This window comes from Papio anubis, chromosome 6, assembly GCF_008728515.1.
Source record: "Papio anubis isolate 15944 chromosome 6, Panubis1.0, whole genome shotgun sequence".
Classification (NCBI taxonomy): Eukaryota; Metazoa; Chordata; class Mammalia; order Primates; family Cercopithecidae; genus Papio; species Papio anubis.
The window spans coordinates 147,098,020-147,124,969 of NC_044981.1; the positions used below are offsets into that span (position 1 = coordinate 147,098,020).

At 37.7% G+C, this 26,950-nt stretch overlaps 1 protein-coding gene across 2 annotated transcripts in view; it reads left to right on the top strand.

Moving 5' to 3' along the window:
- The first annotated feature begins 1,320 nt into the window (after nt 1–1,320).
- Nucleotides 1,321–26,950, top strand: part of FRK (fyn related Src family tyrosine kinase) — a 116,463-nt gene continuing 90,833 nt past the window's right edge. The window contains exons 1-2 of one of the 2 annotated variants that reach the window (XM_021936898.2): nt 1,321–2,488; nt 2,889–3,514. In XM_021936898.2, coding sequence (XP_021792590.1) covers nt 3,171–3,514 — 344 coding nt within the window. In that variant the 5' untranslated portion in view covers nt 1,321–2,488; nt 2,889–3,170. The other variant, XM_021936897.2, reaches the window with a different exon arrangement.

Sequence of the window (26,950 nt, forward strand, 5' to 3'; positions counted from 1 at the left end):
ACATTGTAGCCCTCAACCAACATCTCCCCATTCCCTTGATTCCCCAGCTTCTGGTAACCATCATTCTGCTCTCTGCTTCTATGTGTTGGATTTTTTTAGCTTCCACATATAAGTCAGAACATGCAGTATTTGCCTCCATGTCTGGTTTATTTCATTAGCACAAAGTCCTTCACATTCATTCATGTTGTCACATATGACAAGATTTCCTTCTTCTCCTTCATCTTTGAGGCTGAATAGAATTCCAATGTGTATATATACCATATTTTCTTGTCCATTCATCAATTGATGAACACTTAGATTGATTCCATAACTTGACTATTGTGAATAGTGCTGCAATAAACATAGGAGTTCAATATCTCTCAGGCTTCCTGATTTCAAATCTTTTGGATACATACCCTGGAGTAGAATTCCTGGATCTTATTTCTAACATTCTTAGTACAGTGCCTGGCACATAGAAAGCTTACCAAACAGATATTTACTTTTACCAGTAATGATTAGGAATGTCTTATCACCGCAGTCATTGTTACTGTTATAAAAACTGCTCAATAAACTATTATGAACACCACTCATCTTGGTGTGCAGGAACAGCCAGAGACGGGAATAAGCTGGAGGAAGGGAGATCAGTTAGGAGGCCTCTGGAATAATTTAGGAAAGAATATTCTGTTTTCTGTCTGGTGCCCAGCTGTCACTCAGAAGGAGCTTAAAAAAAAGTTTGTGGAATAAATGAAAAGGAAGACTGAGCAGAATTCAGTGATTGATTAGCTCAAAGAAACCAGGGAGCAAATAAAAGATGACTGCAAGACTTTGAGATTGGGTGACTGGAGGATTCTGGTACTATCGACACAAAGAAATCCTCTCTCTTTCCACCCCTTGGCTCTGCGTTCTCAGGCCATTGCTCACCTGACATCTTTGGATGGTTGGCCGCTTTTTGAATTTCACTCACTTGCTCAATGACTGTGGTGTGCAGGTCTGCTGCTTTGTCTTTTTCCAGAATGCCTTGTCATAACTATAGCAAAGGCATGTCTGAATTTAGAACCCCCACAATTCAAAAATCTAAAACCCCACTTACAAATTGGGTTTCAATACATCTCTCAGGTTGCTTCTAAATCTTTTTTTTTTTTTTTTTTTCATTTTTAGATCATGTAGATGTCTCAGGAAAGACTTCAGCATGTGTGCCTCTGTCAGGGGCACTAATAAAATCCTATGCTTTTACATCCATTATTGTATTTGGAACAAAATGTCCTTTATGGTCATTTGATATTATATATTTTCTGTTTTGTATATAATATAAAATTACATATACATTCTATTTTAGGTCTCATCTCATTAAAAAACAAAACAACAACAGCAACAACAAAAACTTGGCTCAGCTTTTGGCTTTTCTACTTCTGTCAACTTGTTATTTGTACTCTGACTCCAAAGACGATTGGAGAAACTTGGGAGCATAACACAAGATTTTATTTTTACCAATTGATCTGTCCAGTGCTATGGACTGATTTTTGCACAAAGTAGTAGCAGGTTCGGCTGATGCCATGGTTCTCTGATTTTCTTTCTTTCTTTATTTTTCTTGAGTTTGATTATTCTGATTACTAAATGCCTTGCAATTTGACAAAGAACAGAAGTTATGAGCTCGTACTAGGAATAGGTTAGCCAGGTTCAAGGATCTCACAACATTTAGAAAGATTGTTTTTAAGGAAGAAATTAAAAAAAAAGTCTTATAGGGAAATCAGTGACATCATAAACAAGTTTGCAATGCTGTCTACTAGTATAAATGACTGCGAGACTCATTGCCCAGCTGTTTTTGTGATCCAGGGCACACATTTGCGAGACAGCTGCCCTGAACTAGGGAAGGTCAAGCAAAACCCACTGCCTGTCTAGAGATGGCTGTCCTGATGTCAGTCTCATTAGTTCCTGAGTTCTTGCCAAGGAAATTAGCAAGAACTAGTGTAGATCTGGAGGTCAAAGTTTAGCAGAAAGAGCCCCCACAGCAGTGCGCAAAGAGCACTCTGCCCTACTCTTTTTTTCTCTACTGGTCACCTAGTTGGTGTGGGTGTGTGTGTGTGTGTGTGTGTGTGTGTGTGTGTGTGTGTGTTTCCAAAATAGTACTTGAAGGATAGGAAATTAAATGTCTGTGGGAAAAAGCAACGTTTTGGGTTCTCAGCATTTTAGTCAGCTGCTTTCTTACTTTTCCAGACTGTGACTATTCTTTGAAGCTATTAAAATCTATTCTTGGTAATGAGAAAAGGGAGTGACTTGATGGTTCTTTTCCAATTGCTCTGTGTCTAACAAGAAATACCTAAATAATTTGCCGTTTTAAATTTCCCCTAGTGGTGGCAAAACAATTCTACTCCTATTTGTGGGGGAAAAAAATCTCTGCCGTGAATGTCAGTGTTGGGAACATAGCGAGACAAAAAGCTACCTCGGCTAGCCTGTTTCTCCAGGATGAAACAAAAGGAATATAGATTTTAGTGGCTGCTTTAACAGTTTGGTAAAGGATCTGGTCTATCTTGGGTGTGGGAGATGGGAGGGGTAAAGAAGTCAGAATCCCATTTAGATCACAGAAAGAAACCAGGAAGTAAGGGGAAATTATTACAGTCTGTTCATAGCTCAGAATGTTAAAGGCAACAACCTCTGCTGGTTGGTTATTCATTAGCAAAAAGGAGAGAGCCGTCCAGATCCGGACTGGTCCAAAGACAGGAGCAGACTTGAAACAGGGGGAGAGCTCCTGGCGAAAGCAAGGTGTGTAGGTTTTGCCAGGGGTTAGTAGCTTCCTCTTGCTAACTTTTTATTGGGACAAAAGGCAAGATGGCACCATTCTGTTCTCAGATATTTGTCTAAATAAAGCCCTTTTAATTTTATTTTATTTTTGTTGTGCGATTCTTAAGCAGATACGAAGAAAAGATACCTTCCTACTGAGCAGCTGCCCAGCTCCTGCTCCGTTTTGCTTGGGGGTAGCAGCTCCGGCCACAGAAAGCAAGCCGGTAAGTCTCTCCAGGTAGTACTTGCTGCAACCAGCTGCTGGACTGATTTGAAATGGGACTTTGCATACTCTCCAAAGTATGGTGAGTTGGTGCTGACTTCAAAGGTGCCTGGTGAAGGAAGAGAAGGTGGATCGCAGAGACTAAGGGGAGAGGGAGAAGCCCTGCTCCTCTTCTCCCCACCAAGGCACAATGAGCAACATCTGTCAGAGGCTCTGGGAGTATCTAGAACCCTATCTCCCCTGCTTGTCGACGGAAGCAGACAAGTCAACGGTGATTGAAAATCCAGGGGCCCATTGCTCTCCCCAGTCACAGAGGCATGGCCACTACTTTGTGGCTTTGTTTGATTACCAGGCTCGGACTGCTGAGGATCTGAGCTTCCGGGCAGGTGACAAACTTCAAGTTCTGGACACTTCGCATGAGGGCTGGTGGTTTGCCAGACACTTGGAGAAAAGGCGAGGTGGCTCCAGTCAGCAACTACAGGGCTATATTCCTTCTAACTACGTGGCTGAGGACAGAAGCCTACAGGCAGAGCCGTGAGTAGTACAAACTTCTATTTAATTTGTGAACTGTCTGAGGGTTGGGTAATGAGTTTTCCTTTCTACTTCTCTACAACCCCCTAATGCCCAAAGAGTATGAGGAAAGTATGAGGAAGTACTTGGCAAGAAACCACTAATTGAAACACACCTCCCCCACTGAGTGAGAGTGAAACTGGCGGGTAATTGTTGTTGAGATGACTTCAATTACAGTATGTACACCCACAGGCCCAGGGTGTATTTTCAACATTAAACAAATGATGTGTTTAATACTCTACCTTCTTTTTGGCTGTGATATAACTCGTGCCTCACTTTAACAACAAAATTGCATTTTGTTTGAAGGTATATTATAGGACTTCCCTTAATGATGCTCTCAAATCTAAACTTCAGATCCTTTTTTTAAAAAAACTTTTGAAACATTCCAGGGTTATATATATCAACTCTAGCCCTAGCTCTCATCCTAATCCCTTTCATTCTGATGGGAATACACAGGGCTAATGTAGAAGATAACACTTAGAAGATACTAATGTTCTCAGTTAAATCATGATATAGACTTTTTAAAAAAAAATTCCCAGGTCCTGAGATATGCTACCCAAATGATGATATCTTTTTGTTTTTATTATGATTAGAAACTGGCCAGCTACAGACATTTACTAAGTTTTGATAGGAAAAATGACAACATCTCCTTAGAAGAAGAGATTAAGACTTTATCATGGTATTTGAATGAAATATGAATTATAGTGGAACAAAAGAGGAAAGTTTTTACGTACTTATTCACTCATCCATCTATCCATCCATCCATCCATCCATCCATCCATCCATCCATCCATCCACGCATCCATCCATCCACCTACCACCCCTCTAAGTGCCAGGCATAGACAGTAGTGGACTGAGTCGGGGAGGGTAAAGGAGGTTATTCTAGTGGTGACTGAACACAAAGTGAATAAAGCATAGTCTTGACAATGTATACTTGGGGTCTGGTGGGTTGGGAAGCAAATGGAGACTCTTATTGGTCCTGATCTCATTGCCGCCTGGATCCAGTGAAACCTTAGGCTGGAAATGTCTCTCAGAAAATGGACTCATTTTATAGAATGGTTTCTTAATAGGGAAACCATTGGAGATTCTCTTATGTAAGTGTTTCTTATTTTTATGTGACAATCCCTTACTGGTCCAGGGAATAAAATAATAATAAATAGCCATAGAGCATTGTTGCTACTTTCCAAACTCATGCGTCACATATGAAGAGAGGTTGGATGATTTTTGATTTTTGAGATTCTTTTCAACACCAAGAGCCTATAAATGTTTAGAAGGGTCTTAATTTATGCTTAAATAGAAAGGAATTAAATATACTTTTGATGAATGGAATTGATCTGTTATCAAGTGGGAAAATCACCTGTGTGAACATTTGCTTTCTGTTATAATCTACAGGAAATATCTTTATACATTGGATACACTTACGTGCATTTATGTGTTTTCACTACTATATGATTTCTATGTCCTATATGGCATTATGCATATTTTATATTTGGCATAACATGTATAGAATAATAATAATATATTAATGTTTCATGCCTTGAATTCATAATCTGTTAGTTTTAAATATATTCAACTCATATAACTACTTAGGACCTCAATTTCCTCATCTGCAACTCTCTGGGGTTGCCAAGACCAATGGATTTCCTGACTATCTGGAAACAGGAGCTCTTATGTTCATATGTAGTGGTTCAGTTACATTCATGCTTGACTGTATTAGAAATGCTGAGGAAAGCAAATTGACTGAAACAAGTCAAGCAATCCGAAGATATCATATTCTGGGTAAAAGGCTTAAGAGCAGTGTTCTTATTAATTTAGATTTTCTTTGCCTACAAACACAAAATAAAGCAACTAAATTATTATGGTTATTTTTGATTCTCAGGGCCACTTGTAGCCAATAATATTTTTTCCCTCTGCACATTACCTTGACCTTTCTTCTTGGAATTGGTTCTCAGCAGCATTCCTACTTGTCACTACCATTCTAGATCTCTGTAGTTAGCTTTCCTTGGGATCTTCACATCACTGGAATAAAAACATGATGCCCAATAGATGCTGATACTCTGCCTCCTGGCTGGAACAGGCTACTTCTTTTCTTTTAAGTGCACACCACGGTCTTCACCTGTGAACCCAGCTTACTTCTGAAGTTTCTTGTCACCGTAAGGCAAAATTGCTTCAATATGCTTAGTGCAAGTAGCTATAGCTTCTAGAATTCCCCTCCATCTCAAATAGAAGCGATTTTTACCGAACAGCCTTCTGCGTGAGCGTGTCCAAGTGGCTCACACAGTACTTTTAACACTTGAAATATTATAAATAAACACCTTATTTTAATATTTTTCTTCAGTGAATTTTTTCAACAGTGTATTTTTTTCTCATGAATGTGCAAATTAATGTAATTTTTTAAAATCATGAGCTCAGTAAATAGACTTAAGGAAACATTATTGTTTATATCCACATGTATGGGATGAGTAGGCAATGGGAAACCAATGAAAGCTGTCGTCTAATTCCTAATTAGACCAGTTTAATGCAACGTATGTTAGTATTTGTGTTTCTATGTCTTTATTCTTGACTTGGATCTGTAAGAAAAAAACTGCAAATACTTCTGGAGTTATTGGTGCCAGGGAAAATTAGTTGAAGGCTTTAGTTTGCAGTTTGTTTATTTGTTTTCTTTATACTTGGAAGTAGAGATGCTGAAAAACAAACAATTGTTTAAAAAGTCTAATTTACTAATTCTTACTCCACTTAGAAATGCTCTTCACTTTTACTGAATATCTTACACTCAGTGATATAGTAAACTGATTCTTGAAGATTTATTTTGTCCTTATGAAGAATCATTGAATTTATCTTATCTTCAACTTGAATTTATTCCTAGCTCATTTTAGAGATGAGTCTTTTCCTTTAACATCTTCGATGTGAAATCCCTCAAAAACCTTATCCTTAAGGTCTTATTAATCAGAACTTCCTTTAATATTTTATTCATGGTGTTTTTAAAGATATAAAGTTCACATAAAAGTAATCATGTGGAAATAACATATAAATATTAGAACCAAAAGTCATGGCTTTAAATTTCATTGCTTTAATTATAAAAAATTCAAGTATAGGCCGGGCGCGGTGGCTCAAGCCTGTAATCCCAGCACTTTGGGAGGCCGAGACGGGCGGATCACGAGGTCAGGAGATCAAGACCATCCTGGCTAACACCATGAAACCCCGTCTCTACTAAAAAAATACAAAAAACTAGCCGGGCGAGGTGGTGGGCGCCTGTAGTCCCAGCTACTCGGGAGGCTGAGGCGGGAGAATGGCGTAAACCCGGGAGGCGGAGCTTGCAGTGAGCTGAGATCTGGCCACTGCACTCCAGCCTGGGCGACAGAGCGAGACTCCGTCTCAAAAACAAAAAACAAAAAACAAAAAACAAACAAAAAAAAAAATTCAAGTATTACAAAATATTGATAAAAAGCAAAATGATCAGCAACAATATTACATGCAGCATCATTTATCTGCAAAGAGTTTAAAAAGTTTTTTGCCTAAGGAGGATCACCTGAGTCCAGGAGCTCGAGACCAGACTGAGCAACATAGTGAGACCCAGTCTCTACAAAAAATTTAAAAATTAACTAGGCATGATGCCGCAAACCTGTAGTCCCAGCTACTCGAGAGAGTGAGACTGGGGCAGGAAGATTGCTTGAACCTGGGATGTTGAGGCTGCAGCGAGCTATGGTTGTGCCACTGCACTCCAGCCTGGGTGACAGAGCAAGACCCTATCTCGAACCCCCCACGCACCAAAAAACAAAAACAAAAACAAAAAAAACAAAATGAACAGTTGTTTGCTTAATTGTTTAAGTGTACCTTAGGCGTTCTTTCACATACTTTTGTGTTAAATTGAACTAGGATCAGAGATGAGATCCGTTTAATCTCCCAGAAAGGGGATTGGTAGGAGGGGAATGGGGTGGACATAACCACATAAGCCAGCCACTGATGATTTCTGCTTTGCCAACTTGATCACGCAAACCAAGGGCAGCAGTTGAGATAACTGATTTGACTCCCCTTTGGATGTTAAGTTTAAGTTATGATAACAACAATGAAATGTGCTGCTGAACTTCTGACTCCATACGCTTCTCAAAGACATAAATGAAGGTTCTATTAAGAAAATTAGATCACTAGGATGATCTCTAAAGTTTATTGTTTATTAAGCTCCACATTTTTCTAGGTCATATTCTTATGTATATTCTTACTTGTGAATCAATAATTTTATCTTAAGTCCATTCTATAGGCCTAGTATTGTGCTAAGTGAATGACTCAGCAAAGTCAGAGGAATTAGTATTTGCTTTGTTTATATATAAAATTTGGCTTTATGTTAAGAAATATTTCCACACTTATATGTGAAACAATAAAGGCCATTAAGTTTATTTCTGCCTCCTAAATTTGAGGATGGCATACCTTCGTGGGTAGGAGGGCTAGAGGAGCCACCCATACTGACCTACAATGGTGTCTTTGTATCTCTTGTTAGCCCTTTAGCAGGGGAAGAAGCAAAGTACTGGATTTTGTAGAAAGTTTTTCTTCTCCTGTTATTACTGTGAAAGGTAGATAATTTCCAATTTCTCATCTATTCATCGTTTCAGTGGCTTCCTTGAAAAAGAAAGCAATAATAAATATTTGTAACTTGTAGTTTTGTTGGTAGTTTATAATTATGAGATAAAAATGCTAGAATATTCTGAAGTATAAAAGTAATAGGATTTTCCTCCTTGTATTTAGGCCATAGTTTCCTACTTGTGTTCCTCTTTAGTGTGTCAGACTAGAGTTCTTTGAAGATTTTATCTAACCTATGATGATTACCATTGTCGAGCTTGAAGAAAGCAGCATGGCGAAATAAAGTGGTATATTCTTGGAAAGATTCTTCTATCACTCTTTTAAAATAGAGTGAGACTTTGCTATTTTGTCATTTGAATACTGTGGAATTTAATAATTATTGAATACAAATTGTACATAGTGTTTCTAATCATTTTCAACTTAAATGTCAGCAGATTTCTTTCTCTGCTGGGATATGAGACCAGCTTTTGGATCTTAACTTAATTATAGGTATAGAAACAATGTGGTTTAAAAATTAACATTACCATTAATACATTTTAAAAGTCATCAGAATATTCATAATCCACTCGACATATAGATGTTATCTACTTTGAGAAGTTTGAATCATTAAAAATCACCTGTGTGCACTCAGTTCCACAATTGTTCTTTATCTAGATCATTTATTTTGTTCCCTTTGTGTAAGTTTTCAAGGAAGACTAAATGCCTATGTGTCAAAGTGAAAATAATACCTAGTAACAAATGCCTGAAAATAATGCCTGGCATTTCTGGGTTCTCTCCTCTAAGACAAAGTATACTTACTATAATTTTAGAAACTAAATAAGAAGAGATTTATATATATAAATAATAAGTAAAATACATTATGACTATACTATAAATATCCAACTATGGTTGTCTATCAAGTGTTTTGGATGAATCAAGATAAAAATTTTAGCACAAATCATTTAAGGCAACCAAAAGCATATTTGAATGCCATGAGATTAATTAGCATTGCTGTCCCCATCCTTTGAGTTATTTTTCATCATATGTTATTTATGATGATGTAAAATAAGAATATGACAAATATGTTTTTAAAATAATTTATCAAAAAATTTCATCTCAGGTATAATATTATATGACTTTTCATGTTAATATAATTGTACTGTTTATGTTAATATAACTCTAACTCAATTTGTTATATAATAAATTTTTGCACAAATTGCCACTATTTTTAAGAAAAATAATAATTAACTACTAAGTTAGAATATATTTTATAAAAATAGTAGCAAAATCATAGATGTGAAGAAAGGAGCAACCAATTCAACTATGTTAAAATCCCAGTTGAAGTTTAATTGATAGCTGTGTAAAGTAATTAATAGCAGTAAAACTTGATTACGTGCATCTCAAAGTACCTTTGAGAACCAATGAAGTGACATAGTATGGCATCATTAAAATGAGTTAGGAGTCTTTGCTAGGAAAAGTAGCAACATTGATAATACTTTAAAAGTTCCAATTGCAATATGTCATTCAGAATCACTCTCTCTTTAGTAAAAGTATTGATTAGTTTTGCTTTTCAGGTTTTCTACAAATTACTAACAATGGAAAAAATTTTATGTGAGTGAAATAAATCATTAACTACTGAGCTCCAGTCTTCAAGATTAGAACCCAAGTTTTAACTTGATCAGATTTATTCTTTGAAAAGAAAATGTTCCATTGGATTCAAATGGTTTACTCTTTTTTCAAATGAATTAATTTAAATCCATGGTTTGTCTCTGCAGATACATCCTAGTGTTGCTTTTTGATGAATAGAAGTCAAGAATCTCACCAAACTGACACTGTCAAAGTAGACAGAACCTTCTATACAGTAAAGTAGGACTAAATTCTGTTAGCAGCTACCATATATGCTGTGTACTTTCATTGCTCTTGTTAATGTAGCTCTTGAGGCTATCAAAAGAGGAAAAACAAACAAAACTTTGCCTCAATTAATTCTTGTTGCAGCTCAGAAAATTCCCTTCAGATTTTTTAATGATCAATACAACCGCGAGAATCTATATGGACAATATAAATCAGAGCAGTCTTTGGATTCTTCTGCTGAATGTTTCAACTAGGTCCAAACATTAGTGGTATAGAGTTTTACTGAAATATAATGCTGGTTACCCTTTCAGACCTAGCCTATGTTATGCCTAAGAACATAAAATATAGGCTCAGATGATCTAGATTTGAATTTGAGTCTCTAATGTCTTAGCTGTGTGAGTCTGAGCAAATTACTTGACCCCTCTGCCTCAGTTTCTCATCTGTTAAATAGGAACCACAGTGACACCTATCTTATAGGATCGTTACGTGACATAAATAAGACTGTGCAGAAAGGGTGCACTGTAGAGAACCTGACACATAGTAAGGTTTAATAAATATTATGTTTCATTTAGTTGGCAGCTCCTCTTTTACTTCTGTCTAAATGGATCATACTTTACACCCCCATTCTAGTCTGAGCTCACAATATTCTTTCTCTATGACAGATGTCCTGCACATTGAGTGTCTTTCAGTCTTTGACAGTTCTGCACCCTCCCTCACCTGCAGCCTTGGTCTTCAGATGGGCTGTTCTCTCTGCCTGTAACCCTCTCTTTCCTCTTTTTTTTCCTGACCAGCTTAACTTATCCTTCAAGTCTCACCCTATTTGTTCCTCCCTCCCCACGCCTTTCCTGACATGCTAGACGACATTAGGTGTTCCTGCCTAGAGTTGTTAGCACCCTTTGTCATTACTGCTAATTTGTTTTCTGCAGTGCTATAAACTATGGATGTGGGTAGTGGAAAGGTGAGCAATTGCTCCTCCCAGAGCTTAGTGTGATGCCTAAGAATAATAAGCACTGATTGGGTAGATGAACAACTAAATGAATGATTGCTTATCTACAAATCTCAGGTCTTTTAAAGAGCAGCCCACAGAGCCACCTCTTTAACTGTTCTCTCTGAATTGCATTTTTACCTACCAGAAAATTCTACATTAAAGGCATAAGATGTTTTTTATTCATTTCTCAATGAAATTGCTCACGCCTTAATTTTTGGTTAGACTCACAGTCATAAAAGCATAATTCCCAGGTTCTCAGAAACTAGTTGCTCTAATCCACCCCGGGGAGAAAATACTTAAGGGTCATAGACCAATTCAAATATTCTTTGTAATGTAGACTGAATATCAAGTCAGGAACAGACTGTAAATCTCATTGAAATGGCATCTAAAAATCACATATACACATATTAAACCATAGTATGGTTATATTTAAAGTAGAGGATTTACTGGCCAGAGCTTTTAAATGGACAGCAAATCTAAATCCAATTTACAAAATTAATGTTGTGGGGCCAGACTTGTAATTTCAGTTTTTATGCTCAATATACATAATTTCTAATTATTATGTATATGAAATATTTTTCAGCTTACATAAGCTAAAAGCCTGACTCTTTACTGAATATTAATAGTTTTTACTGTATATTCTAACATTACCAAAAAATAATTTTATCTTTTTTTTACTAGTTTTCTCACTAATTAACTACTAATTTCTCTGCAGCATTCTCTGACTCCCATTTTAAATATGGGTTCTTAGCTCTTCTTAGCATTGAAAGGATTGAGCCAGTTTCCCTAGGGAAGGTAGTTATACAGATTAATAGCAGTTTTAATGATATTGCAGGGTTCCTTACAGCGATTTTCCTAAAGACTGCAACTTTAGTATTAGTTTATATGGCTGTTCCCTTGAAGATTAATGTAACAGAAGAAATTTGCTAAAATGCATAGATGCAAATGTAGATCATATACTCTGTAATACCTACTTTTCTGCTTATTTGGCTAAATTCAGATACTGTCATAGACTGTCCCTTGTGTAATAAATATCTTTCTATCATGATGCCATTTTTTTCTACAAAGTTTTTTAGTTGAATATTTTTCTGTTTAGCAATTGAGTTGATTGCATGTCAGTTTCTTTAATTTTTTAATGTCTTTTTAATATTCAGATGGCACGTTTTATAGTGCCTTTAAATTCAGACTAAATTCTCAATCAAATACTTTTTTCATGATTTCTGTGCCTTTTTATGGGTAAAATAAAAATGCAATTCAATAAATTAATAGGAACTTTTGAACTTTATACTAGGTACCTTACTTGAAAGACATTTAGAATACTATTTCACAGTAAATATTCCTGTTAACACAAATGTTGCATACCACATTGGCAGCATGATTTGGATGATTCAGAAGAATCTCACTTTAAGGTTCCTCTAAAAGGCCAGTATTGTTGATAGATATAAGGTGACTGTAATGCTGGTTTGATCTCACATATATCTTCTTACCATTTCTGAATAATAATTAATTCTGACATACCAAGACACCACCCTGCAACTTCCAGCATTGTGCTGCCTGCAAAGTCACTGCTAGAGCATAATTTCTGGATACTCCCAGTTGCACATCTGAGAAGCAGGATTCAGGACACTTTCTCCAGTGTCTTTTTACCATTTCTGGTCATTGAAGAAAATAGTTTCTATGAGATTCAGTTATCCATTCAACAAACTTTTTGTATTTACTCTATTAAAGATATTGTTTTTGTATAGTGGGAGACATGAAAATTAATAAGACAGTGCTATTCTCCAGAGAATTTTACAGTTTCAGCAGGTAAGATTAGCAAGCCAAGAATGTTGTGACAATGCCCTTTGTCAAAAGTGCATCAGGAACACATCTGTAGTGTTTTATTATTCATTGCAGGGAAGGAGAACACACACATGGAGAAGAGTAGAGCGCCTCAGTAAGAGGGTGTTAGATAGGACCCACTATTAGATCTGGGGATGTGACTTTGGGGAGATTTTAGGAAGCAGGCATTGCTTTGTTTTGGATACTGTTAAGAAATGGGAATAACTGTATAATTAGGTATTTAATAAATCTTATTGAGAAAGATGGAAGACTTTGGGAATAAAGCTAGAATTGGTCAAGAGACATCAGTCACTCAGGTTAGCCAAGATAAGTAGATGTTTGGTCATTTTTTAGGATGGACAATATCCATGTTTTTGTGGGTGTTGAGACTTCATTATGGAGTGATCTGATCTTGTTTTTGTCTCAATCCATCATAGTCACAGCATGGCCTTGTCTGAAGTTGATGTTTTGTGAGATTGTTTACATTCAACAGAAGACAGCAAGGTCCAGCCGTAAGTGCCAGTCTAGGTCCAGGATGTCAAGAGCTAATTTTCATTTCCTCAGTTAGCATAGACAGATGCTGATAAATGCCATGAGTATCACAAACTGTCTACCATGTAGTATGCACATAAAAAACAATGTTCAACTCATGAATGAAGACACAAATAGTTGGAAGAATGAGTGCAGAAATAGAAGAGATCAGTCCTGATTTGGGGGAAATCATACCTTCCTTTCAGGGTTCAGCTCATATGACCCTTTTCCTAAAAGTTTTCTAAGCTTCATGGAAAGAATTCATAATTTGTTTTGTTTTCCCATGATTTTGTATTTATTGTTAGTAGAGCAATGGTCACTGACAACTGACATTTACTAAGAGCTTACCATTATGTCACCTACTATACAAATAACTTCACTTGCATTGTCTTATATCATAATCCTATGAGACAGATGCTTTTATTACCCCCATTTGCAGATGAGGAGACAGAAGCTGAAAGAGTTTAAGTAAACTGCTTAAGTCCACACAACTAGTAAATGATGGAAGTGAGATTTATCTGCATGCTCTCAGAGCCTGTACTTTTATCATATAACAGCTAGCTATAAAAATTCTGTCTTATGAGGCTGAAAAGTCTTTGATTGCCTGGGAAACAATGCAAGACTGTTTCTGCCCCAGAGAATTTATAATCTCAGAAAGTGAGACTATCTATTTTCTCCTGAGATTGTAAATTTCCTGAAGCAGAAAGACCGTCTTATTTAGTTTTACTCAATGCTTACCGAACTGAATTTCTAAAAGCTTAGAGAGATGAACAATTCAATACAACTCCTTGAATAATATACAGGAGGGAAAGTAAAAGTGTATTCAGGGAATGGCAAGTTGTAGAGTTTAGTTGAAGCATTCATGGAGAAGAGCAATGGGAAGCAAATCTGGAAAAATAGCTAGGAACAAGTTTTGGAAAAGAGCATGTATGATAGTTTAAAGAGTGGGTTTTATCTAATGCGAAATAGAAATAGATAGAAAGCAGGGCTTTGAAAAGACTATGAGGAGGTAGGAATGGATTAGAGAAGAGATGAGCTAGTCATAGAAGTATTGAGAAATTATTTCAAAGGTGCATGGCATGAGATTATAAGGGCTTAATTTTAATTTATGGTACTGTTAAAAAAAAAAAAAAAAGAAGTGTAGGGATGTTACCAATCCCAAGAATGAAGAATCAAGAAGACTTAAGGGGAAGAAAATGATATTTTTGAAAACATTCAATGTGCTAAGCATACAAAACTAATTTAATCCTTCTAATAGCTCTGCAAGGCATATTCTCTTATCACTGTTTTTAGGGTAGGGAAATTAAAGCTAAAATTTAAATAAATTAATGTATTCTTATTTGGTAAATAGTAGAAGTAAAACTACAAATTAGATGTAGAAGAGGAGAGGAAAAAGAGACTGACATAAAAAATATGTACATTGGGGGCTCAGCACAGTGGCTCACGCCTGTGATCCCAGTACTTTTGGAGGCTGAGGTGGAAAGATCACTTGAGCCCAGGAGTTTGAGACCAGCCTGAGCAACATGGCGAGACCTCATCGCTACAAAAAATACAAAAATTACCTGGGCCTGGTGGCGCTCACCTGTAATCCCAGCTACTCAGGAGGCTGAGGTGGGAGGATCGCTTGAGCTGGGAGGTCAAGGCTACCCTGAGCTGGCATCACACTGCACTACAGCCTAGGTGAAAGATCAAGACCCTGTCTCAAAACAACAAAAAATGTAACTTGGGACCAGGTGAAACATTAAGATAAAGACATGTTTCATATGGTAATTTTTATTGAAGCAGACAAGGAGGGAATGACTGAAACAGAGAGGAAGATAATACATTCAATTTTAGTTCATGTAGAATTTGAAGCCCTAGTAGAACATCTCAGTGAAAATGTCCAAAGGAAATTTAGAAACACAAAAGGCAAGGCAAAGAGCCAACTCTATTCTGTAAAAATTGATTTTGAAGTCATTCACACCAAGGTGTTGTAGATGTCACAGTAATATAAGAACTGCAGAATATTTTAGACTTCACAAGGATTCTAAGAACCAAACAGTGAGAGTCTAACAGGAACAATGAGGCAAAGATCAAATCTTTAGATTTAAATAGCTATAGTTTAGGTGAATAAGTGGTGTGTAAGTTGTAGTAATTATCCCATCTTTTTGTGCTTCCTTGCATCTGCATTCTTGGGGTAGTCTCCTCCCACATTCATTCTTGGCTTTGCCAAATCACTTGCTTTGGCCAATGGGACAGTTGCAAATGTGACAGAATTGGAGACTGAAAAAGCACTTGCACATTGGAGTTTTCTTTCTTAGTTCTCTTGGAGTCCTACAACTGCCATAAAAATCCGAAGCTAACCTCCAGGAGGATTTGAGACTATGTGAAGAGATGTCCTACTGGCCCAGCTGACTCACCAGCTGACTGAGCAAGCCCAGATAAGATCAGTAGATACTATCCCGAAGTGGTAACCTTTAGACTCATGAGCTGATTAAATAGTTGTGATGGAGCAAAGCCTAACTAATACAGGGAAGAAAAAGGGCCACTGAAGAAAACAATGATGAAAAATTCATCAAAGTGGAAACAAATCAAAGCATCTTTTTCAAAGCAAGGAGATAGAATATCAGTAAAGAGTTTTTGAGTTAAATGCTAAAGAAAGGTCAAGGTACTGAGGAGGAGGGAAAGACCATTAGGTTTGCTGGATAATTATTTGATAACACTGAAAGCAGTTTCATAAAGTAATGATGGGTGATAGCCTGTAGAAAAGAGAGTTATAAAGGGCAACTGCCTGCTCTGTCTGGAACTCTTCAGTGGCACGTTTAGGCTGGGGTGAACCATGGGAAAATAATTGTATGGGAGGGCTTCACATGTGGAACTTAGGTCTATCCTGATAATCAAAGTTGAGAGAAAACAAAAGCAAAAGAGTCAGTGGATCCCAGCACTTTGGGAGGCTGAGGTGGGTGAATCACTGGAGGTCAGGAGTTCGAGACCAGCCTGGCCAACATGGTGAAACCCCATCTCTGCTAAAAATTCACTACAAAATTAGCCAGGCATGGTCCACATGCTTGTAATCCCAGCTACTTGGAGACTGAGGCAGGATAATCACTTGAATCTGGAAGATGGAGATTGAGTCACTGCACTCCAGCCTGGGCAACAGAGCGAGACTCCATATCAATAAAAAAAAGAAAAAAAAAAAAAGGAGGCAGTGGAAAACAGCTGCCTCTATCTCTGTGTAGAGTCTGCAGGTTCCTAAAAAAAACTACACATGTCTGGTTGTGATTTATCAAAGGCTTGACCCTTTCTAGGGCATCAGATTTGGTAGGTATTCAGTATCCCCTGGTGGGTTGGATATTTGGAGGTTGGAGTAGAGTGAGGCTCCTTTGAAGGTTCATCTTTAGCTCCATGGATTTGGCCTTCCCAAATGTATTAGAAAAATCCGTCAGTTTTTCTCATGGGTGACCTCTCACATTTTGAGGTCATGTTGTGGGAAGAATGAGTTCAGTCCTAGGTCTTAAAGTAGAGGTAGCAAATGTGTATATATATAAAATTCATGAAGAAGTTTGTTAAGGAAATTTCACAATACAGATATAGGACAGTAGATTATGGGGGCATCAGGACCACAACTTGGAAATACTCAGTCGGGGTACTTGAATATTTAATTATAAACTTTGTATCTACATTTTTAATATCTTTCCCTCCCTCTGGTATACTAGTAGTATGATTTAATAAAATAAAAAAAATGCACTCAGATATATCTATTCAAGGAATCTTTTTTTTTTTTAATTATTATACGTTAAGTTCTGGGATACATGTACAGAACATGCAGGTTTGTTTCATAGGTATACACGTGCCATGGTTGTTTGCTGCACCCAACAACCCATCACCTACATTAGGTATTTCTCCTAATGCTATCCCTCCCCTAGACCCCCACCCCCCTACAGGCACTGGTGTGTGATGTTCCCCTCCCTGTGTCCATGTGTTCTCATTGTTCAGTTCCCACTTATGAGTGAGAACATGCAATGTTTAGTTTTCTGTTCCTGTGTTAGTTTGCTGAAAATGATGGTTTCCAGCTTCATCCATGTCCCTGTAAAGGACATGAAGTCATCCTTTTTTATGGCTGCATAAAAAAGGTGTATCCATGGTGTATACGTGCTACATTTTCTTTATTCAGTCTATCACCAATGGGCATTTGGGTTGGTTCCAAGTCTTTGCTATTGTGAACAGTGCTGCAATAAACATTTTGTGTGCATGTGTCTTTATAGTAGAATGATTTATAATCCTTTGGGGATATACCCAGTAAATGGGATTGCTGAGTCAAATGATATTTCTGGATCTAGATCCTTGAGGAATCACCACATTGTCTTACACAATGGTTGAACTAATTTGCACTCCCACCAACAGTGTAAAGCATTCCTAGTTCTCCATATCCTCTCCAGCATCTGTTATTTCCTGACTTTTTAATGATCGCCATTCTAACTGTCATGAGATGGTATCTCATTGTGGTTTTGATTTGCATTTCTCTAATGACCAGTGATGATGAGCTCTTTTTCATATGTTTGTTGGTCACATAAATGTATTCTTTTGAGAAGTGTCTGTTCATATCCTCCACTCACTTTTTGATGGGGTTGTTTGTTTTTTTCCTTGTAAATTTGTTTAAGTTCCTTTTAGATTCTGGATAGTAGCCCTTTGTCAGATGGATAGATTGCAAACATTTTCTCCCATTCTGTAGGTTGTTTACTCTGATGATAGTTTCTTTTGCTGTGCAGAAGCTCTTTAGTTTAATTAGATCCTATTTGTCTATTTTACCTTTTGTTGTCATTGCTTTTGGTGTTTAAGTTGTGAAGTCTTCGCCCATGCCTATGTCCTCAATGGTATTGCCTAAGTTTTCTTCTAGGGTTTTCATGGTTTTGGGTCTTATGTTTAAGTCTTTAATGCATCTCAAGTTAATTTTTGTATAAGGTGTAAGGGAGGGGTTCAGTTTCAGTTTTCTGCATATGGCTAGCCAGTTTTCCCAGCACCATTTATTTGATAGGGAATCCTTTCCCCATTGCTTGTTTTTGTCAGGTTTGTCAAAGATCAGACGGTTGTAGATGTGTGGCATTATTTCTGAGGCCTCTGTTCTGTCCCATTGGTCTATATATCTGTTTTGGTAGCAGTACCATGCTGTTTTGGTTACAGTTGCCTTGTAGTATAGTTTGAAGTCAGGTGGCATGATGCCTCCAGCTTTGTCCTTTTTGCTTAGGATTGTCTTGGCTATACGGGCTCTGTTTTGGTTCCATATGAAATTTAAAGTTTTCTCTAATTCTGAGAAGAAAGTAAATGGTAGCTTGATGGGGATAGCATTGAATCTTTAAATTACTTTGGACAGTATGGCCATTTTCATGGTATTTATTCTTTCTATCCATGAGCATGGAATGTTTTTCCAGTTGTTTGTGTCCTCTCTTATTTCCTTGAGTAGTGGTTTGAAGTTTTCTTGAAGAGGTCCTTCACATCTCTTGTAAGTTGTATTCCTAGGTATTTTACTCTCTTGGTAGCAATTGTGAATGGGAGTTCACTCATGATTTGGCTCTCTGTTTGTCTGTTATTGGTGTATAGGAATGCTTGTGAATTTTGCACATTGATTTTGTATTGAGACTTTGCTGAAGTTGCTTATCAGCTTACGGAAATTTTGGGCTGAGACAACGGGGTTTTCTAAATACACAATCATGTCATCTGCAAACAGGGACAATTTGACTTCCTCTCTTCCTGTTTGAATACTCTTTATTTCTTTTTCTTGCCTGACTGCTTTGGCCAGAACTTTCAATACCATGTTGAACAGGATTGGTGGGAGAGGCCATCCTTGTCTTGTGCCAGTTTTCAAAGGGTATGCTTCCAGCTTTTGCCCATTCAGTATGAGATTGACTGTGGGTTTGTCATAATTTACTCTTATTATTTTGAGATACATTCCATCAATACCTAGTTTATTGAGATGTTTTAGCATGAAGGGGTGTTGAATTTTATTGAAGGCCTTTTCTGCATATATTGAGATAATCATGTGGTTTTTGTCATTGGTTCTGTTTATGTGATGGATTATGTTTATTGATTTGCATATGTTGAGCCAGACTTGCATCCCAGGGATGAAACCAACTTGATTGTGGTGGATAAGCTTTTTATATGTTGCTGGATTCAGTTTGCCAGTATTTTATTGAGGATTTTCACATCAATGTTAATCAGGGATATTGGCCTGAAATTTTCTTTTTTTAATTGTGTCTCTGCTAGGTTTTGGTCTCAGGATGATGCTGGCCTCATAAAATGAGTTAGGGAGGAGTGCCTCTTTTTCTATTGTTTGGAATAGTTTCAGAAGGAATGGTACCAGCTTCTCTTTGTACCTCTGGTAGGATTCAGCTGTGAATCCGTCTGGTCCTGGGGTTTTTTTTTTTGGTTGGAAGGCTATTAATTACTGCCTCAATTTTGGAACTTCTTGTTGGCCTGTTCAGGGATTCAACTTCTTTCTGATTTAGACTTGGGAGGGTGTATGTTTCCAGGAATTTATCCATTTCTTCTAGATTTTCTAGTTTATTTATGTAGAGGTGTTTATAGTGTTCTCTGATGGCATTTTGTATTTCTGTGGGATCAGTGGTGATATTCCCTTTTTCATTTTTTGTGTCTATTTGATTCTTCTCTCTTTTCTTCTTTATTAGTCTGTCTAGTGGTCTATTTATTTTGTTAATCTTTTCAATAAACCAGTTCCTGGATTCATTGATTTTTTTTGAAGGGTTTTTCATGTCTCTATCTCCTTCAGTTCTGCTCTGATCTCAGTTATTTCTTGTCTTCTGCTAGCTTTTGAATTTGTTTGCTCTTGCTTCTCTAGTACTTTTAATTGTGATGTTAGGGTGTCTATTTTAGATCTTTCCTGCTTTCTCCTGTGGGCAGTCAGTGCTATAAATTTCCCTCTAAACACTGCTTTAGCTGTGTCCCAGAGATTCTGGTATGTTGTGTCTTTGTTCTCATTGATTTCAAAGAACTTATTTTTTTCTGCCTTAATTTCATTATTTGCCCAGTAGTCATTCAGGAGCAGGTTGTTCAGTTTCCATGTAGTTGTGTGGTTTTGAGTACGTTTCTTAATCCTGAGTTCTAATTTGATTGCACTGTGGTCTGAGAGACTGTTTGTTATGATTTCTGTTCTTTTGCATTTGTTAAGGAGTGCTTTACTTCCAATTATGTGATCACTTTTAGAATAAGTGCAGTGTGGTGCTGAGAAGAATGTATATTCTGTTGATTTTGGGTGGAGAGTTATGTAGATGTTTATTAGGTCCGCTTGGTCAAGAGATGAGTTCAAGTCCTGAATATCCTTGTTAATTTTCTGTCTCATTTTTGTCTGTCTGATATTAACAGTGGATGTTAAAGTCTCCCACTATTATTGTGTGAGAGTCTATGTCTCTTTGTAGGCCTCTAAGAACTTGCTTTATGAATCTGGGTGCACTTGTATTGGGTGCATATATATTTAGGATTGTTAGCTCTTCTTGTTGCATTGATCCCTTTACCATTATGTAATGCTCTTCTTTGTCTTTTTTGATTTTTATTGGTTTAAAGTCTGTTTTATCAGAGACTAGGACTGCAACCCTCCTTTTTTTTTTTTTTTTTTGCTTACCATTTGCTTGGTAAATATTCCTCCATCCCTTTATTTTGAGCCTATGTGTGTCTTTGCACATGAGATGGGTCTCCTGAATACAGCATATCAATGAGTCTTTAATCTTTATCCAATTTGCCTGTCTATGTCTTTTAGTTGCAGCATTTAGCCCATTTACATTTAAGGTTAATATTGTGTGAATTTGATCCTATCATTATGATGCTAGCTGGTTATTTTGCCCGTTAGTTGATGTAGTTTCTTCACAGTGTCGATGGTCTTTACAATTTGTTATGTTTTTGCAGTGTCTGAAAGCAGTTTTTCCTTTCCATATTTAGTGCTTCCTTCAGGAGTTCTTGTAAGGCAGGCCGGGTGGTGACAAAATCTCTCAGCATTTGCTTGTCTGTAGAGGATTTTATTTCTCCTTTGCTTATGAAGCTTAGTTTGGCTGGATTTAAAATTTTGAGTTGAAAATTATTTTCTTTAGGAATGTTGAATATTGGCCCCCACTCTCTTCTGGCTTGTGGAGTTTTTGCAGAGAGATCTGCTGTTAGTCTAATGGGCTTCCCTTTGCTGGCAGGCAGGAATGTATAATTCTGCTGAAGCTGCGCCCATAGCTGCCCCTTCCCCCAGGTGCTCTTTTCCAGGGAGATGGGAGTTTTATCTATAAGCCTCTCATTGGGGCTGTTGCCTTTCTTTCAGAGATGCCCTGCCCAGAGAGGAGGAAGCTACAGAGGCAGTCTGGCTATAGCAACTTTGCAGAGCTGTGGTGGTCTCTGCCCAGTTTGAACTTCCTGGTGGCTTTGTTTATACTGTGTGGGGAAAACCGCCTACTCAAGCCTCAGTAATGGTGGATGCCCCTTCCCTGACCAAGCTCTAGTGTCCCATGTCGACTTCAGACTGCTGTGCTGGCAGCGAGAATTTCAAGTCAGTGGATCTTAGCTTGCTGGGCTCTGTGGGGGTACAATCTGCTGAGCTAGACCACTGGGATCCCTGGCTTTCAGCCCCCTTTCCAGGGGAGTGAACAGTTCTGTCTTGCTGGTGATCCAGGCGCCACTGGGGTATGAAAAAGACTCCTGCAGCTAGTTCGGTGTCTGCCCAAATGGCTGCCCACTTTTGTGCTTGAAACCCAGGACCCTGGTGGCATAGGTACCCGAGGGAATCTCCTGGTCTGTGGGTTGTGAAGATTGTAGGAAAAGAGTAGTATCTGGGCTAGAGTGCACCATTCCTCACGGCACAGTCCCTTACGGCTTCCCTTGGCTAGGGGAGAGAGTTCACTTTCTTCTTGTGCTTCCCAGGTGAGGTGATGCCTCATGCTTCTGTTTGCCCTCTGTGGGCTGCACCCACTGTCTAACCAGTGCCAATGAGATGAGCCAGATACCTCAGTTGGAAATGCAGAAATCACCCACCTTATGTGTTGATCTTGCTGGGAGCTGCAGACCGGAGCTGTTCCTATTTGGCCATCTTACGCACGACTTGATCCAAGATGCTTCAGGGAATCTTTTATACACAAGAACAACACGTGATCCTCTTTGCACTTTCCTAGAAGAAGGGAATGAATTAGGAAGCCCTGGTTTTCTTTTCTGGTATACAGTGGTTATAGAGTATTCCTCTGTTTAGCCTTAGGCTGTTATAATCCAGAGAATACAGTGATATTTCTGATAAAAACAATAAAAAAGCAACTCAATATCTTGCATTTGTGTTATGCAATAGTTTATAGCAAAACAGACAGGTACTTGTTTTGATGCTGAATCACTTTGAACTCTGTGCTATCTCTTATCAAAGTCTAACAGGGAAGTGGTAGTTTAGGAAAATGGAAAGTCATGCTATTGATTGCGTAGGTCCTGGGAAAATGATAGAAAACATTGTTACATAATAATTAGTGAAGACCAAAGAATCCCCATAGATAATTTTTCACTTTTGAAAATTTTGGTGTTTAAAGAAATTTCTACCATCTTTTAAAGCATGAATCTCCATTATCCAAAATTTTTAGCATTATAAAATATTCTAGTTTATCAATTTTAACTTAACTTTAATTTTAACTTAAAAATATATTTTATAAATACAAAATAATATATGTAACTTTCAGGTAGGTTCTAAAGCATAATAATTAATGAACATCCATATAACCAGCTAGCCCAAGACTTAGACTATTACTAGTAGTGAGCCTATGAGTTCTTCCCCTGTTTCCATTGTCAGAGTAAAACCTTTTTCCCAGAAGATGTTGATAACACCTAAATTTCTAATAGCAAAATACTAGAATCAATTCAAATGTCTATTAATGGGTGAGGAATAATTTATGGCTTATTTATTGAATAAAATATTATACAAGATTAAAATAATGACTTGAGTGATGTATAATAACATGGACGCGATTTGGAAGCATAATGTTGAGTGAAAAAAGTTTCAAGAAACTACATGTAACATGATTCTATTTTTATAAAGCCCACAAATAACGAAAACCAAATAATATATTGTTTGGCAATGTATGTTAGTAAACTATAAAATATAGTAAGAGAATTATAAATGGATTGCTATTAGATTTACTTATTTGAGTATTATAGATTCTATACTTCCATAGGACATTATTAGAAGAAATTATTAGATGTCACTTATGCCATGAAAAATAAAGGTAGCTAGTATGCTGGCCATAAGGTCAAATATAGACATTGTGATTGCACATATGTAGTTCATAACTTTACCTTCTTTACACAATTATTTTCACTAAATTATCCCTTAATATTATGCTCTCAACATAAATAAGAAAGACATAAAAACAGATTTTGCAGTTTCTACTGTCATTATTCACTATGACTTTTAAAACTTCCCCCATGTCCATTCTAATGACAAGAATCCTTAATATGTAGATCATGGACTCCTAGAGGTTCCAAGGATAGGCTTGAAAGAGTTCATGAATCTCTGAAAATGTCTACAAAATTTCTGTGATTTTCTTTTTCCTTTTTTTTTTTTTTTTACTGCCAGGTGTTTATTCCCTCACATGTGGGTGGTTCACATACACAGCACACACAGGTGCGGGCACTGTGGGAAAGGGCAGCACTCTTGGCTTTGGAGGGGAGGATCTTAGCCTCACTGTGTAAGAAGGGAGAGGATAGTTTCTCTCCTGCCCTCACTAGGGCCTAGGGGACCCAGCAGCAAATTCCACCCCTTCCACCTCTCAGCCAAGGAGAAGCCACCTTAGTGACATCTAGTTCCAAGGTTATACTAAGTGTAGAAGGGAGTGGCCTGGTCCTAACCATTACAGGGTGAAGATATAAACGGTAAAGGAAGGTATAGTTTGGATGAGGCCACAAGAAGGGGCAAATGACACCATCAGAAACATGCGCAGGAGAGGGGCAGTTACTGGGTTTCTGGGCTGCTTAGTCCCTGGCTTGGGAGGAAGGATAGGGAAGATGGATGGGGCTCATTGGCATTGATGATGTCCACGAATTCGGGCTTGAGGGAAGCATCACCCACGAGGAAGCCATCCACCTCAGGCTGGCTGCCCAGCTCCTTGCAGCTTGCCCCGATCACAGAGCCTCCATAAATGATACGGGTGCTCTGAGCCACCGCATCAGAGACGTTGGACTTAAGCCATTCTTGGAGCTTCTCCTGTACTTTCTGGGCCTGCTAGGGTGGTACAGTCTTGCTGGTACCAATGGCCCACGTGGGCTCATAGGCCAGGATGACCTTGCTCCAGTCCTTCACATTATCTGTGATGACCTTCTTCTACTCGAAAACAAACTTCTCAATGATGCCACTTCCCTTTCAGCTAGCTTCTCCCCAGTGCAAGCGATTACTCTGAGTCCCTCTGCCATAGCATGGGTCACTTTCTGCTCAATCAGCTCATCTGACTCCCCAAAGACATGCCACTGTCTGAGTGCCCCAGGACCCCAGACTGGCTTCGCAGTCTTTGATCATGCCAGGGGTGATCTCTGCAGTAAAGGCCCCGTTAGTTACTTTGTAGCAGTTCTGCACAGTCACAGCAATCTTCGGCTCTGGCTTCTGGGGCAAAGTCGATAGAGGCAGCGGGGGTAGCGCAAACCACCTCAGTGTCGGCCGGCACCTTGGCCGCTATCAGAATGCCGGTGAGCTCCACCACTCTTCTTCCGTCCGTTCATCTTCCAGTTCCCCCATAAAGAACTTCCTGGAGGGCGCCATGGCGCTGGAGCTGAGGCGCTGTAAGTCAGTGTCAGCCTTCTGTGATTTTCTAGGCTGGGGATTATAGGTTTTATGATATTCTAAAAGGAATCATGTTAAAAAAATGTAAGAACCTGTGTTGTAAGATTAGTATGGACAAAAGTTTAAGGTTCGTTTCTCTTGAAAAATTGATTTGCTTCCTCATAGCAGATACTAAAAATTTATTACACATCACAGGTTTCTTGATTCTTAGCCACTAGGAAGCTCAGAGTTCACCTAATGCTTATTCATAATAACCATATTTGTCTTTAAGTCTGGCTTATTTTCTTCCTTTTCACACTCTCTTTTTTTGAATTCTTTTAAATTCTTATTCTATAGAATATATGTAGCGTTTTATAGGCATCTGCTATTTTAACCTGCTCTAATACATGAATAATAATGATCAGTCTTGACATGTTTTACATTTTAGAACCTTAAATTATAAAGAAAAAAGAATATTATATCTTAATCTATATACTAATTAAAAAATACATTTTTAAATTGTCTGTCTGAGCTTGGTTGGAAGACTAATTGTAAACCAAACATGACAGGCTGCTTGATAGAATTGTAATTAATGAATGTTGGCCAGAAACCTCCTCTAGCTACTTCCTTACTTGGTTCCCATTTTGCTTCTCTGGCTCTCATGCTGGTTGGTGCTGTCTCTTCTGCCTCTTACCTTGTTTATCCCATTGCTTTTCAATTCTAACTGTGCACATCTTTGCTAGAGAATTTGACGCTAGCTCCCTGCACTTTTCCCTCATTTGTGGGTTTGTACACATGTGTAGCGTTCATTCTGTTTTCCTCCAAATCTGCAAAGCGAGGCAGGAAAGTGCCTTCAGTTGGGCCTTTCTTTACTCTACCTGAATGAGACCCAGGTGCAGTAGAGGAGAAATACGAAGTGTAGAGAAAACAATCAAGACAAAGAAAAAGAGGAGACACATTAGTTTAAAATGTGATTTAAAAAGGCAGGTGAATTTTTAATAAACATCAGAAAAGAAGATGTTTATTAAACAAATGACCCCAAAGGCGAAAATAAAAGAAATAAGCTAATGTTTAAGGAAAACAAGTAAAGTGAGAATGTGTGAGAAACCATAGAGGATAAGAAAGGATTTACTAGTAGACAGATAATAGTATGCATTAGCCGAGGGAAGATTGGATATGGATATTGTGCTCAGTATGGAAATAAGTCAGACAAATATGGGCATGCCAGAAAGTTCATGATTCTGTGCTTATATTATTTTAATTATATTTTCAAAATCCCTGGAGCTTTTGCTCCTTTACGATTGGGTCTGTAGTGTAGAAAATGAAATTCTAATCATTGTCATTGAAAGTGAATTAAGCCCATTTCTTTCCTCATTCTACTTAATTTATATCAACCAAATTATCTATTACACTTTGGTGTTGTGTATCTTTCTCAATGTAAAAAGAAAGCTATGCACAAAAATATAGACACCTATTGTACAGGCAGTGGAACCAAGTAAGAGACTTTGGGGACCTAAAATTGAGTTTGTTAAAGCAACTTAATAGTAATATAAAATCTTTTACATTTGCTAATGGGAAATTGGCTGTACAGGCATTTTAAAGGTGGTAAAACTAAAGACTTCTGTAGGGAATTAGAGTAAGTTAATGGCTTTGCTTGGCTGAGTGATTAAGAAAGTCTACAAAGAAAGCACTGATACATTTGGGTGTGCCTGACATTCTCCATTAGGACAAACCTGAAATATGTGTTTTTTTGCTGATATTCAAAGAAATACTTGATATTCAAAAAATACTATGTTAATAATACTAAAAGTAACTTTTTTTCCATTGGCATGCTCACATGTACAATATGAAATTGCTTTTTGAGGAGTTAAAGGAATACATAATTGAACTCGGATTAGAGAAGGTTTAT